We start from the raw sequence: 15,384 nt of genomic DNA on the forward strand, positions 1-15,384 counted from the left end.
GCAGAGTTAGTTCTGGTGACTCCCCTTTGGAGGTCTCAAGCATGGTTCCCAGTGGCAATGGAGTTGAGTTGCGATCACCCGATCCGTCTTCCCTTCCGGGAGAATCTCCTCCAGGACCCTCAGGGTTCGTTACACCCTTTGATCCTGTCGGGCCAGCTATCTCTGATGGCTTGGCGTCTTTCAGGGAAAGATGGAGCATCCCAGGACTTTTGCAAGAGTCTTCCGAATTCATTGCGGGTTCCTGGTCCTCCAGTACTCACAAGAGATACGCTTCGGCGTGGAAGCGATGGAGTACTTGGTGTAGTTCTAGGAGTGCAGATCCTACTTCAGCAGGTAGCTGTCTGGTCCTAAATTTCCTTTCCTCCTTAGCAGCGTCAGGTCTTGCATACTGCTCTATTAATAACTATAGATCCGCTATTTCAGCAGGGCATTTACCAGTGGAAGGTAAACCCATAGGTGAGTCCCCTATTGTGTGCAAGTTAATGAGGGGTATCAGATTGGCTAATCCTCCTCGCCCCCGTTATTCGTCCCTTTGGGATGTTAATATTGTCCTTTGTTTTTTAGAATCCTGGCCTTCTAATAGATATTTATCTAGGAAACAGTTGTCAGCTAAGCTCACCATGTTGTTGTGTTTAATATCATGTAAGAGAGTATCAGATGTTAGAGCTCTGGATTTGGCTGGGAGAGTTTTTTCTCCTGAGGGAGTCTCTTTTTCCATTTCACGTAGGACTAAATACAATCTGAAGTCCGTTTCCTATCCCTGTTTTGAAGCTAATCCCAAACTTTGTGTGGTGCAGTGTCTTAAAGCTTACGAGGTGAGTACAGAAGAATTTCTTTCTGATATGGGGGGGTCAATTACTCATTTCTTTAGTTAAGCCATTTCATCCTGTTTCCTCAGCCACTCTCGCTAGATGGATGCATTGGTTGCTGAGTGAAGCAGGCATTGATATATCTGAATTTGGTGCTCATTCTGCCAGAGGTGCTATGGCATCGAAGTCTTTGGCTTTGGGTTCTCGATTAGAGGACATTTTAAAGGCAGCAGATTGGTCTTCGATTTCGACATTTAAAACTTTTTATTATAAACCTATTGTTGATATAGCCTCAGTGGTTGTGAATCAGCTTTGAACAAGCATAATCTGAGCCTCCGGTCCTGACATAGAATTAAAAAAAATTCTAGCATTCGCGCTAAGAATTTTTCAATTCTATTAAGGACACGGAGGCAAGGATTATCCCACCGCACTGTAATTATATATATATATATATTTGTAGAGTTTCATGTTATTTTATATGCAAGATACTGTTTTTCAGTGCTATCCCACCCTATTGTACAGTTGATATAAGCATTTTCTTTTGTTATTCAGTTTTTATGGCCTGGACCTTTTCTTCATTTTTCCTAGGGAATGATGAGAAGTAGTACGGACTGCCGCGATATCGTTCTTCTTCCAGTCAAGTGAGATGCCAGTTCATCTGTTTTCAGGATTTTTCGTTACAAGTTTCGTTAAGACTTTGATTTTTTCTGTTGCGAATTGGGACAAAGAAAGAGGAGTGGCTTGGTGTGATGCAACACTTTATAGGCTGGCTCCTCTATGGTTTATCACGTGATATGACCTATGTTGGGTCATGTAGTTTTTTGCTTTCCATGATTTTCATTGGCTGCTGTAAAAATAAAGCATGGAAAGAGAAGCATAATCCTCGCCTCCGTGTCCTTAATAGAATTGAAAAATTCTTAGCGCGAATGCTAGAATTTTTTTTACTGTCTAACTGACACACTACTAGGCATCATGGGATAGAACTGAGCAGAGTCAGTTTACATTATATGTTGTAGTACGCATTATTTATACACTGGGGCACCATTTGCCGTTTTCAGTTTTATTTGGTACACTATTTCTAGTGGAGTTTCAGCCCAATGTATAGTTTAAATTGTAAGTCAAATAATTATTAAACAAAAAACAGGTAATGTTGCTTTCTTTGTAATGCTTTCTATTTACTTGATAGAACAATCCTCTTGAAACGTTGTTTTCATGGATGTCACTCATGCTAGGAGGTATTTTACCCTTTATGATTATGAGGGAAAACCACACGGTTAAGAACGCAATCAACGTGATATAAGAAAGCCCACATGAAGACAAAATGCAGTCTGAAACAACAAAGTAGTTTTTAGTCCACACCGGTCTCCAGAGAAAGTAGAGTGGTGAGCAGAGAACCCTCAATGTAACAATTTTATTACATAACAAATGAAAAGGCAGTGGCTGGGCCTGCCACAAATGGGCGGAAGCTGTGGCAAGAAGAATATAGGGCTGTCACTCAAGAACCAAGAAAATGTACAGAAAAATAAAAAAATCCAAGTTAGTGGGCTGATTTCATGTATGGTCCCATAATCCTTCATCACATTCATCTTCGTATATATGCAGGCTTGTGCGTTTTTTTTTTTGTTTTTTTTTAAGAATCACAGGACAACGTTTTCTTCTTAAATCAAATTCTATTTGTGAATTCAGCAAAATAATTTCTATAAAATAAAACAGCAAAATATTTAAATATTATAGGGTGGGCTGTATTTGTTTCGCAGGGGTATTTGGTTTTTAGACAGGTTCCAAAAAAATTACACACATTCAATATACCAATTTTCTTTTAAATACAGTATTTACTGATGCTTTCCTTGAGATCCTTAAAACAAATGTTTAGTCTGGAATCAAGATACTTCAAAAATGTATTTGACTAGCCAGTAGTTTCTTTTATATTTAAACCCTGCTTCTAACGTTTAAGATTTCTTGTTTAATGGATAGAGACGAGACAATTCCGGCTTTCAAGTAGAATCGTGAACAAACGATAACCAGCAAGTTCCCGAGAGCAGTGGCACTTCTAAGTATTCCGTTGCAGATTTCCTTTTCAATGCGAAGTAACAGAAGTGTTTTTTTTTTTTTAAAGTTGATCTAATAAGCTCTAGTAAAGAAACAAAACAAGCACACCAAATACAGTCTATTATGCTCCAGGCATTCTGGCATAGCAATTTTTTGCATATTTGTTTTAAATTATTTTTTTTCCATTTCTATTACTGAAAACTTAAGTGTTCTTCATCCCACCCAAAATTGACAAGTCAAGGATTACATGTATGGAACTGAACACGCATCTGAAAGCCACCGTTTGTCACATTTCTCTCCTACTTCATAGTCCAGGTGAAATAAGAAAACGTTCTGAGCGGTGCAGCAATCGTCTTGTAAAACTGCAGGTATTATGGTCATATACCTTCTCACTGGCTACACTAACTTGGTGTGAAGCCGTGCTATATGCTAAGCATAACTGTTGGTTCAAATGATAAAACTTAGACCAGAATGAAAAAGGCAATGAAAAGAGATTTAGAAACAATGTTACATCACCACTTGTCCACATCAACCAAATAATTAAAAGGTTATCAGGTTGCGAATAATACAACTGACTTCAGTGGCAAATAATTAACATGAAACTATGTGGTTGACATGGATAGGATTTTCTTTTGTAAATGTGGAGATCCAAATGCCACTGTGGCAGGTAACCCTTCTTGCGGAGCACAGCAGATATATCAGGAAATAAAAGGTTTCTGTAAATTTGTGAGTCTCATCAAGCCCAGAAATAAAGTCTTGCTTAAGAATTAACAGTCAAACATTAATATACTATATACACCTTTGCCATTTACACATTAGCATCAGGCCATTTATTACAAAACACTATACACTTTCCACTGCAGGCGGGTTATATATTGACAGCAATTTTCTGCAGATAAGACAGTGAATAGACTCTCCACTCCAAGATGAATAGGATAGTTTTTTTTTCTTCTAGTTTTAAATATCAGCCACATAGAGGAAGGTTGAACTGTAAGGCCTGGGTGCAGTCCTGATGGAGCAGAGTCAACTAAAAATGTGCATTTCACTATTCTTTCGTCTGAGCTGGAGTAACTTCTTCACTGCCTTCAAAGGTCTCTTGTGCTCGTTGGACTGTTCGCTGAGGATTGTTCATATGATGCGCTGCAGGGCCAGTGTACGGCGCTCCATGTACATGGTTATTCTGAAAATGAACAGAGGCAGAATCATCAACAAATTCAGAGATGCATTAACCTTTCATGTTGAAGGTCTTTGTAGACATGTACACACATGACCGAAGCTTAAAGCAAAGAATAAATACATGATGACCATTCTTGGTTCTCCTTAATTACCTTTTCATTTCAAGTATAAAATATAGGTTCCTATAAAAAATTAAAAAAAACTCTGGATATCCAGAGTTCTTAAGACTAAGCAGCATTGACATTTCAGTTCTAAAACCAAGAATGTAAAGTTCTGTAGACAGCGAAAATAGACATAGCAGCATTGGAAATGAATGAAACTGTGGTCTGTGCAAGGCATATGATTTATACTTTTGTTAATAACTGTCTTGATTATAGCATTACACTACTCCCTTTTGTCTCCGTAAGCCCATGATAAGGTCAGGAATTAGGTTAACTAATTGCTGCTGCCCACTAATCAGCCAAGAAGTTACTGTCTAGTCATTTCCCGTTATCACAAGGCCTATTCAAGATTTCTGTGGACATTCTCTGTAGCTCTACAGCGTGTTGTTCAACTTTTAGACAAAGTGCCTGGTTACTCTTCTGAGTCTACTCTGCACAACTAAAAACAGATGCGGACTACGATTTTAGGGTCTGATTTATAAATGGAAAGAAGGCCCGTTGCACACCCCGCTACATTTATAAATAACTGCCAAGCAGGCTGTCATTTATAATACATTAGCAAGAACGACTGTCATGGTGTTTCCAGCCAATGCATTTTGATGTTTGGTGCAGGGCTGCATCATGCTGACACAGCCCTGAACGAGTTTTCTTTTTTGATTTTCTTTTTGAAAATATAAGATGGAATGAACTCCCATGGCGAGGGGAGCATTTTACTGTCCCTGACCGCTATGGTTTACCTGGTTGTGACAGACAGTAAATAAAAAAATAGCTATATGTTAGTCCATCCTAATTGGGTGGATGGAAATACAGCCTTTCTCTGATGGCCCTTACTCCACTGGGAGATTGGCTATGATGGTGATGGAGTAGTCACCGTCCGAGTCAAACCTATGGTCCGCCCGCATCTGAATTGAGCGGTCTTATCATCATACTGGTGGTATGTATACACCAGCGCAATGAATTATACATATTGCCAACATATAAATTAGGTCCTTAGTCTTGTTCGAGCTATATGAATGTATTTAAAAGTCACATCAATAACAGTGGCTTATAAGGATTCGAACTTCACTGCTGAATTACTTGCAGCCGTCAGCGGGACAAGGTACATTTGAAAACTGGCGCCACTGCTGATTTACACCTATGTTAATCAGGCCCTTTGCTGCTACAATTCATACCACTGGAAATGAGCAACAAATCATTTTCAATATGCATTATGTGTTAAAAATATTAGCGATTTCTAGAAAGACAGCAAAACAGGCTACACCTGATGTGCTTCCTACTACGCAAGGGTGTGGCTGTGGACAGCAGGAACCAAAGCAGATGGAGTCTGCTGAGTCATGCAGCCAGGTACCGGCGGTGAAGGGGGACAGATCTGCCCGTTGTCTGGGAAAACATTGCTGGTGTTGTTTCCACCACTGCCCAGAATCCTCACTTGTATAAATATGATTTGAACGTAAAGTGGGGAAAGTTCTCAGACTTTAATCTGCTAACCAGGACCCCAGTGGCTGTGCTCACTCCTCTAAATTTGTTTGCTTGGTAAATTTTTACACCCACAATTGGCATAAAGGTGCAATCATACCTACAGTTTGTACAATACTAAGGACAGCAAAACTATAAATACCTGGGTGCAAAGAAAGATTAGGAGTGGGGGACAACTTGAAGTTTCAGACTGTTATGCTCTTGCAGCTGGAAGGTAGTAGTAGATTGTCATCAACAACCTAAGCCTCTTTTGCACTGAATTTTCCAGACAAGCAATACATTTAAAGCTAAACTGTGTGGTGAAGTGGCCGCCTCATAAATGTCGCCACCCACCCTAGGCTGTGCACAAGAGTGATGTAGAGACACCAAAAATGTTTTCAATGTATAGCAGAGCATATTAAGTGTTTGCAAATATACATGCATTCACGAATACGTTCCAGAAAGGTGCTTATTGGTATGAAGCCAGTTTCCAGAGGACAGTATGATGGCTTCATCTCCAATAACATGGATAAAAGTTAACTTTCTAATGTAATGTAATAAAAGTGCATTTCTAAAGTGCAACTGGTACTCCGAAAAACACTAGTCCTGCGTAAAGAGCCAAGTTTTCAATTTCTTTCGAAACTGGGAAGTGGCTGAGATGCTCTGAAGTTCAACATGAAGTTTGTTCCGAAGGGAAGCTCCTAAAAAAGCCCCCTATTCTGAAACGCCCAAACTTTGGGATTTTGGTCAGAAAAACTTTGGCAGAGCGCAGGCACGTAATTGTCAATCCTATTACTAAGATAACCCGCACCTGACTGATGAAGTGCCTTATGTATCTAAAGCAGGGTCTTGAAAAGGATTCTCTTCCTGATAGGTAGCCAATCCAGTTCTTTTAGGTGGAAAGAAACATGAGCTCTTAAATGAAGACCAAGCAAAATAGGGGCTGCCGTGTCTTGAACCACCTGCAATCTGTTCATCAAGTAATCCGGCATTCCTAAGTACAGTGCTGCAGGAAAGTACCATCTTTCTACATAGTTACCCCCACTTTTTGCCTGATGTCAGTGTATTTAGACTGTAGCTCAATAGGATCCTGCTAACCAAGACCCCAGTAGCTGTGCTCTCTCTTCTAAATTTGGTTGCTTGGTAGATTTTTACACCCACAACTGGCATACTGGTGCAATCATGTAAGGTCCTAGTATAGGGTACTTGGGTATACAGGGCATTGGTACACCAGGGGTCCCCCATGGGCTGCAGCATGTCTTGTGTCACCCATGGGAGCCCATGCAAACTGCAGGCCTGCCATTGCAGCCTGAGTGAAATGGTGCATGCATCCTTTCACCACATGTAAGAAGCTGGCATAGTGCGTAGTGGGTATGTAAGGTACTTACACCTCATACCAGGTCCAGGTATCCCCTATTAGTTTAGTGTAGGCAGAGTCTAGAAGCCAGGCTTCATAGAGGTAGCTGTTGATGAGCAGCCAAAGCTTATCTAGGAGACATGCAAAGCTCATGCAGTACCACTGTAGTACCACAGCAGTTACACCCATGAAAGAAAACACTCAGTGTTACAAAAATAAAGGTACTTTATTTCAGTGACACAATTACCAAAAAGCACTAGAGAGGCAACCCTCAAATAGGAGGTAAGTGACATACTAAATATGGAATGTGAATGCAGGACCCCCCCCCCCCCTCACCTAGGTGAGTGGAATGTGTAGATGGGACCTGGAGGTACTAGGAAACCCCAAAGGTAACTACCACAGTGCTTTACATCGGTAAAGTGGTAAAGACACTGCACCCGCAGCCCCGAGGACCTGACGGATCCGACCTCCAGTGCAGGAGCGACCCCAAGGTGGCCCTCTCCCTTGCCCAGGTGGTGGCTACCCACTTGCCTGTCTGCTTCGCTGAAGAGACGCCTGGGTCTCCCATTGAAACCAATTGCAAACCCGGCGCCTGTTTGCACTCTGCACCCGGACGCCCCTGTGCCGCTGAAGGTGTACTTTTTGTGCTAACTTGTGTCCCCCCCGGTGCCCACCTGATCTGCCCTCTGAAGTCGCGGGTACTTACCTGCTGGCAGACTTGAACCGGGGCACCCCCTTCTCCATTGAAGCCTATGCGTTTTGGGCACCACTTTGACCTCTGCACCTGACCGGCCCTGAGCTGCTGGTGTGGTAACTTTGGGGTTGCCCTGAACCCCCAACAGTGGGCTACCTTGGACCCAACTTTGAACCCTGTAGGTGTTTTACTTACCTGCAAAACTTACCTCCCTCAGGAACTGTTGAAAATTGCACTGTCTAGTTTTAAAATAGCTTATTGCCATTTTTGTTAAAACTGTACATGATATTGTGTTGACTCAAAGTTCCTAAGATACCGGAGTGAAATACCTTTCATTTGAAGAATTACTTGTAAATCTTGAACCTGTGGTTCTTAAAATAAACTAAGAAAATATATTTTTCTATATAAAAACCTATTGGCCTGGAATTGTGTGTGAGTGTGTGTTCCTCATTTATTGCCTGTGTGTGTACAACAAATGCTTAACACTACCCTCTGATAAGCCTACTGCTCGACCACAATACCACAAAAAATCATTAGAATTATCTCTTTTTGCCACTATCTTACCTCTAAGGGGAACCCTTGGACTCTGTGCATGCTATTTCTTACTTTGAAATAGTACATACAGAGCCAACTTCCTACAGGTCTGTACTGTGAGACAGGACAGAAGCTGCCTACGTCAAAAGGCAAGTGAATTTGAATTTGGAATTAACTGTTGGATATCAACAGAAACTGCACAGTCCTACTTGTACTTTCCCCCTCTACTAGGTACGTGTTTAAAGTCAATTAACTCTAGAAAAACAAATCACAAAATGGAAGGGATCTTCAGAAGGTGTGGCCACACGATCCAACATAGCAGACGCGTAATTTTCCAGCTTCGCACAAGCCTGCCACAATCGTACTGAAATCGGTGGCAGCGACTGGAGTTCGGTGCGCAACAGACTGGTGCCCATTGTAGCGCAACCAGGACTCCCGGGCAGCGCCATTGCCTGTGAAGACGGGGGTGCGGCACTGCGGGAGGAGCAGCTGGAGGTTCGGGCCTGCGGGCAGCTCTCCGCCTGGTGTGTCTTGGAACCGGCGTGTGGCGTGGGTCCTCCCACCGCAGGAGAGGGGACCTAGGGACCAGAGTGCTCAGCGCTGGCACAGCGGAGGCCTGGAGGAGTGTGATGGCACCGGCGGGAAGAGGTTGTGGAACCCCCATCCCATTGTCACCAGCGGACAGATGGAGCAGGGCGCTGCAAGAGGTGAGGCGGATGGTCGGGGTCCCCGAAATGGCAGGTGCCCAAGCAGTGGAGGTGTAGAGTGCTGGCAGTGGGGCCAGGGGCCCTGGACCAAGAGCGCCGCGTGCTGATGTTGGCACAGGAGGGGACCAGAGGACAGAGACATGGTCCCTCCCGGTGGGGGGGGTTACTGGCAGGCCTGATGGGGCACTAGAGACGCAGGGAGCACTTCTGAGGAGCCCGGGAGGCCCCATCCTGCAGAGGACTGCTGCGGGAACTGCTTGTGTCCACCGGGACACGGGGGTACCGCACCAGGCCCGGCTGGGCTGTTGGAGTTGTGGGGAGCACTGAGCTGGAGTGGCCCAGCTCCTTTCTTGCCCACTGTGCAAGGTAAATCACGGTGGGATTAATCATACACAAGAAGGTAGAGACTACTCTGATACCCAGGAGAGGGTGGAAGCAGAACCATAGAAACGTCCTGGACACATAACTGACTAGAAGTGACCAGTAGCCCTGCTACAGAGAGCTAGCGGCAGAGGCACGTCGCACAGCACAGACAGGCCCTATAGGTGCTTGCCATGGGGAAAAGAAGCCGCAGGGCCTTGTGGGTCAAATACCTCTGGCCTTGCCCGATCGGATGCCTGACGTGATTACCCCCGTTGGGCCAAAAGAGATGAGCAACACCTTAAGCAAAATACTGGGGGTATTGAAGAATCCAAACACCCTGCAAAGCGACATTGGTAAGGTGGCGGCCGAATCGGGGTTACTAAATACGGACCATCAGAAATTGTCCAACAGAGTGGGTGAAGTAGAATCTACAGTCACGAACCTCCAGCCATCCCACCAAGCACTGCAGTTCCACGTATCACATTTAGCTGACAGAGTGGATCGACTGGAACGATGGGCAGAAGATGCGGAAGGACGCAGACGACGCAACAATATCTGCATTGTCAGACTGCTGGTAGGAATAGAGGGGAGAAACATGGTGGAATTACTGGAACCATGGCTGCGTGCTCTTACGGACGGCCATAACCTTAAGCCCTTCTTTTCCCTAGAGAGAGAGCACACCGCATACCGGTGCAAAGATCACTGCCCGGTAAGCCACCTCGACCTGTTGGGGCCAAACTTCTTCACTATCATGACTGAGATCTGCTGTTGCAAAGGGCCCGCGTAGAAAGGGTACAAGCAAGTCAGTTTCCAGACTTTACAGCGGCTGTACAAGCCAGAAGAGCCACCTATACGGTGGTAAAGAGAGCGTTCAGAGAAGAAGGGATAACATATGCACTACTCTTTCCACCCTGGCTGAAACTCATGGTGGACGGAACTGCGCACTTTTGTCAGGATCCCGAGGAAGCATGGGCTTGGCTTGAACGCTACAGATCACGCAGGACTGGGTCTCCAAAAGAAAAAGAAAAGAACATGGCTATGGCTGCCCGGCGCCAAAAGAGTCGGAGGAGATCCCAGAGCCGGGCCCGCTGGCCCCAGCTCACCAAACACTTGCCCACCCAGTCCAAAGAGGGGAAGAAACTGGTGCTTCAACTGCTGGCTCCTTAACAGAACCTGACCTTTTGGATGGGGTTGGGGATGGACCAGACCAAGACCATGATTCGGACCCCCACCTGTCAGACTCTGATTCATGAACGAGTGCACCAGAAGATCTCCCCCGCATAACATCTCAAACATCTGACGATATCATTCAAATGGACTCCACGGAACTGCCCGAAGCTGTCACTGATCTCGGATTCTATTTGGGGTTACAGGAGGATGGGCCGGACTGAGAAATGATGACCCAAGAGTTGCCTTACTGCGTCCCCTTCTTCCTGCCTCTTCGTCTTTGTAGAGGTGGTATCGTATGACACTCATTATGGTTAGTGTGTTCTGTTGGGTGGCCACGCGTTGCTGGACTTGGGAGGGGATTTGGGGTCTTGTTTAATGGTTATGTCCTCAGTGATCTCCGGTGAGACTGTGTTTATTGATATGCAGAACGTTGCAGAGGTAGTGGGGATGCTGGGGGTTATGACTCCTGAAGATGACTGTATATTATTACGTAATGCCAGTACCGTTGATTACACTTAATGTGATTGCCTGGAATGTTGGAGGATTGGGATCAATGGCCAAATGGCATAATATTTTGTCATATTTAAAACCCGCGGGATACATATCGCTATGCTGCAGGAAACGCACCTCACACAGAGGGAAGCCAAGTGTCTCTGCCGGTGTTGGAGGGGGCAACTGTTTGGGACCACTTATTCAGCCTATGCCTGGGGTACATTGATTTGGATCAGGGCAGGGGTACCCTTAGAAGCAACAAGGGTGGTAGTGGACGATGAAGAGCGGTATGTCTTGGTGGGAGGACACCTGCATGGTAAACCTCTCATGCTGGGGTCGCTATACGCTCCTAATTACGACCAGGTGGTCTAACTCCAGTCCCTGTCAGCACACATGGCGGATTTCCCAGGGGGGCATAAATCGTTGAGGGGGGCACTTCAATGGGGTCCTGGACACAGATCTCGACCGCTCTTCCTCGCCGGTGCAGGAAGCTATGTTGATTAGGATTGCTGAGGGGCTGAACGCCTGGCTGTCTAGGTGGGCCTTGGAGGATATGTGGCAAGCACACCACCCAATGCATCAAGACTACTCCTATTATTCTCATATTAACCAGGTACATACTAGAATTGTCAGGTTTGTGTGCAGTGGACCAATTAGTGGGCAGCTAAGACACTCAAGAGTATTAAGGCCGCACATTATCTGACCACAGCCCGCTTCTGTTGCATATGCAAGTGGCGGAGCCACGAGCCCCTATCCCGACTTGGTGCCTACAGCCGCCTGCACTGGAAGATGCCAGTTTTAGAGAAGCATTGTCTGCGACGGTGGCGGGGTTCTGTTCCTGTAATGAGGGCTCAGCAACACAGAGGGGGATGGAATGGGAGGCCCTCAAAGTGGGGGTGCGAGGCCACTGTAAAGGCCAGACGATGGGCATTAGGCGAGTACTGGAGGGAGAACTCATGCATCTTGAGGACCGATTACATGCCTTGGATAATGAACAAGGCCGCAGCCCTGAGACTCGCCGCCAGTTGTTGGAAGTCCGGGAGGAATATGCAGTTGCCCTTGAGAAGCTTAGGTGTCATGACCATGTTGGGTATATGCGCAAGGTAAATGAGGAGGAAGGCAAGGCTGGACGGCTTTGCCCCCACACAACGGGGACCCCGATTATTGGGTTACATTGTCTGACGGTTCTTTGGTACATGAACCCCTCAGTATAAATGCAGCATTCCGTGATTATTACTTAGCAATGTATGCCCACCTGGAGACTCCACTACCGGACACACTAAATTACCTACTGACCGGACTGCAACTGAAGACCCTCAATGAGGAGAACGCTGCACTGCTAGAGGCGGAGGTGACAGAAGATAAAGTGAAATTGGCTATTAAGGCCTTGGCAACTGGTAAGACTCCTGGGACTGATGGCCTTCCCCAGAATTTTACAAATTGACAGTAGGTATCTTGGACCCAAGGCTGGTAGCAGTGTATGTGGAAACCTATGGGCGGAGCCTTCTCCCTGTCACGCTGAGGAAGGCGCTGGTGGTAACCCTCCCTAAAACTACTGATCGTCATGCGGGGGTAAAAGCCTTCCGGCCCCTCTCCATGCTCAATACTGATTTTAAAATTCTGAGCAAGGTACTAGCCACCAGACTTCTGCCGTATATGCAGATCCTGATCCATGATGACCAATGAAAGTTTATACCTAGCAGAAACACTTCACAAAATCTCTGTAGACAGTATTATATAGTTCCCCACACACAACTGACTCAGGCACAGTGGTAGGGTCAGTAGACCTGGAAAAAGCTTTCAACACGGTGAGATGGGACAACCTTCAAATTACGATGCAATGGCTGGGATTGGGAGAAGCATGGCTTAAATGGTTTAGGCTGTTATATGGTTCCCCAACTGCAAGGTCAGAACCGGGCGGCTGCTTTCGGATGAATATGCAATCTATAGAGGTACTAGGCAGGGGTGTCCGCTCTCCCCATTGCTCTTCGCATTGGCTATGGAGCCACTGACGGAGTGGTTCAGGCAGGAAGGGCGTGGTAGAGGGATATGCCGGGGAGGAACGGAACATATCCATCTCTGTACGCTGATGACTTGTTGATTTACCTAAGAAAGGGGAAGAGAAATTTGCCCTGGGCACTTGAGACACTGGAAAGATTTGGGACCTACTCAGGGTTACGCCTTAACAGAGGGAAGACAACTGTTTCCGATAGTTGCTGGCAGTGCCCCGCCTAGCACTTGCCTGACAGATGTTAAGTGGGCTCCTACCACATTAAAATATCTTGGGATTCAAATCTACCATAACAAAGTTGATTTTGTGGGAGGGCAATCTGGGCAAAGCAATACGATCCCTTAGATCTGGGGGTGGTTTTTGGTGTTCCTTCAACTTGCCCTTCATGGCGTGCATTTCATTGTCCAAGATGATTATGCTCCCCCGGCTTCTTTATGGCTTTCAATGGACTATTTCAGCTGAGACTCCTGTCCCGGCAGGATGGGTTTCTCGTGACTGCGGCCTTTAGGGCTTGGGGTAGAGCACTTAAGCGCACTGGAGTCCAGACGCCCTACGCGCCTGGGATCCCATTGGTGGGTCTTCAACTTGGTGAACCCCCACGTTGCTTTACACAGAAACAGATGTCCCCCTGGACGGAGGCGGGTCTGATTACTGTGGGTGCGTGGCCATCTTTTGCGGAACTACTGGACTAAACGGAACTCTCGAGGGGTCAGTTCTTGAGATATGAGGCAGTGTCCTGAGCTGTCCGAGACTTGGGGGGAGGGTACAGAGGAACCGCCTACACATGCAGTGCTCCAGGCAATATTCCAGATGGGTGGAAGACCCCACTTGGTGACCTGGCTGTATAGGGCAGTGGTTCCCAACCTGTGGGCCAGGGACCCCTGGGGGTCCGCGAAGACTCCTCAGGGGGTCCGTGACTGCTCAGAAAATGTAATAATATTAGGTTCCAACTATCAGTAATGACTCAGTGGGGGTCCCCTGATTCCAATAATGATCCAGTGGGGGTCCTCGGGCTCCAGTATTGATAAAATGGGGGTCCACAGAAGTCAAAAGGTTGGGAACCCCTGGTATAGGGCACTAACTGGAATGGCGGGTAGGCCACTGCATACTCTGAAGGCTCGATGGGAGGCAGATGCGAGCAGGGAATTGACTGAGATTCGGTGGGGACGAGTAGTTCCATCTGCGTCTCAGGGAACACTCGCCTTAAGCTAATTCAGTTCAATCTCATACACAGGACATATCTTACCCCGCATAGGCTCCAGTCCATCTACAGTGGGGAACCCCGGGCCTGCCGTAGAGGCCTGGCTCGGGACACAGACTTCGGGCACATGGTATGGGGATGCCCTACCCCTGGGAGTCTACTGGGCTGGGGTGGTGGCACGCCTTAATCTCGCCATAGATAGGTCCATGCCTGTGACCCTGGAGGTCTGCCTATTGGGCCTCCTAGTAAGGAAACCTCCAAAAAAAGTGAGGAACAGGTTCCTAGATCTGACCCTAGGGCTAGCGCGGCGTAGGATAGCGCTAACATGGAAAACGCCTGAGGGACCCCGCCTTACCACATGGGTACATGAAGTCACACGCTGGGCCAGGGTGGAGGAGAGGACTTTAAGGAGAGAAGAATCACAGGGGCTCAGACGCCAACCTATAGCACGTCTCTGGGCGGAGATAATGGAAGAGTGGTAAGCAACTGACATCCCTGATGACGCCCATACAGAGTCCGGCGCTGAGGAGGGCCCAGGATAAGGCCCTATCATTAACGCCACAATGGTACATCGGAAGTTGCGGGGCCTTCCAGATAAAACTTGGGGCTACCAACCCAGCAGCAACAGACGAGCTGCTACTACTCAAATATTGTTGCAGAATCGTTGGAGGTTACACAGCACGAGGACATGGTTAATTAGCTGGTAGAGTTATACCTTAATATTATAATGTCTATATTTTTAATTGGTGTGGTTTGAAGTGACATGGGTCTGCTCTGGATAACAAAAGGGCCTCCCCCGAGGGCATGATATCCAGTAATAGAGAAACTTGGTAAAGGTTTCATACACTGCTGCAGAACACAAAGACCAGAGCTTGGGCAAACTAGGCCCATTTGGAAATAACAAATTATGCTAAGTGTATAAGAACAATTATGAATATGATATACTATGTATGCACAAAGTGACACAATTCTAACAATGAAGCATAATATCGTGGCTACTGTCAAACTTCAAAACATCAAAAAAGTATGTTTTTCCATTTCTCAGGAAAGGTCATGAAGTCAGAAACAGTGCAGATAAAGATAGGTAATTGGTACCAGGCTTTATTAACCATATTCCCGTCATTAACACCCCCATCCACTCCCCAAAATCCATAGTCCATCATCATGTTTGCGGAGTGTCTGACCATCTCAGGAGACTTAAAAAG

General features: G+C 46.1%; 1 protein-coding gene across 4 annotated transcripts in view; it reads right to left on the reverse strand.

Moving 5' to 3' along the window:
- Positions 1-2,459: 2,459 nt before the first annotated feature.
- USP9X (ubiquitin specific peptidase 9 X-linked) overlaps positions 2,460-15,384 on the reverse strand; it is a 1,493,361-nt gene continuing 1,480,436 nt past the window's right edge. For all 4 annotated transcript variants that reach the window (XM_069204214.1, XM_069204212.1, XM_069204215.1 and 1 more), the window contains exon 45: positions 2,460-4,038. In XM_069204214.1, coding sequence (XP_069060315.1) covers positions 3,904-4,038 — 135 coding nt within the window. In that variant the 3' untranslated portion in view covers positions 2,460-3,903. The remainder of the gene's footprint in view (positions 4,039-15,384) is intronic.

This window comes from Pleurodeles waltl, chromosome 8, assembly GCF_031143425.1.
Source record: "Pleurodeles waltl isolate 20211129_DDA chromosome 8, aPleWal1.hap1.20221129, whole genome shotgun sequence".
NCBI classification, from domain to species: domain Eukaryota; kingdom Metazoa; phylum Chordata; class Amphibia; order Caudata; family Salamandridae; genus Pleurodeles; species Pleurodeles waltl.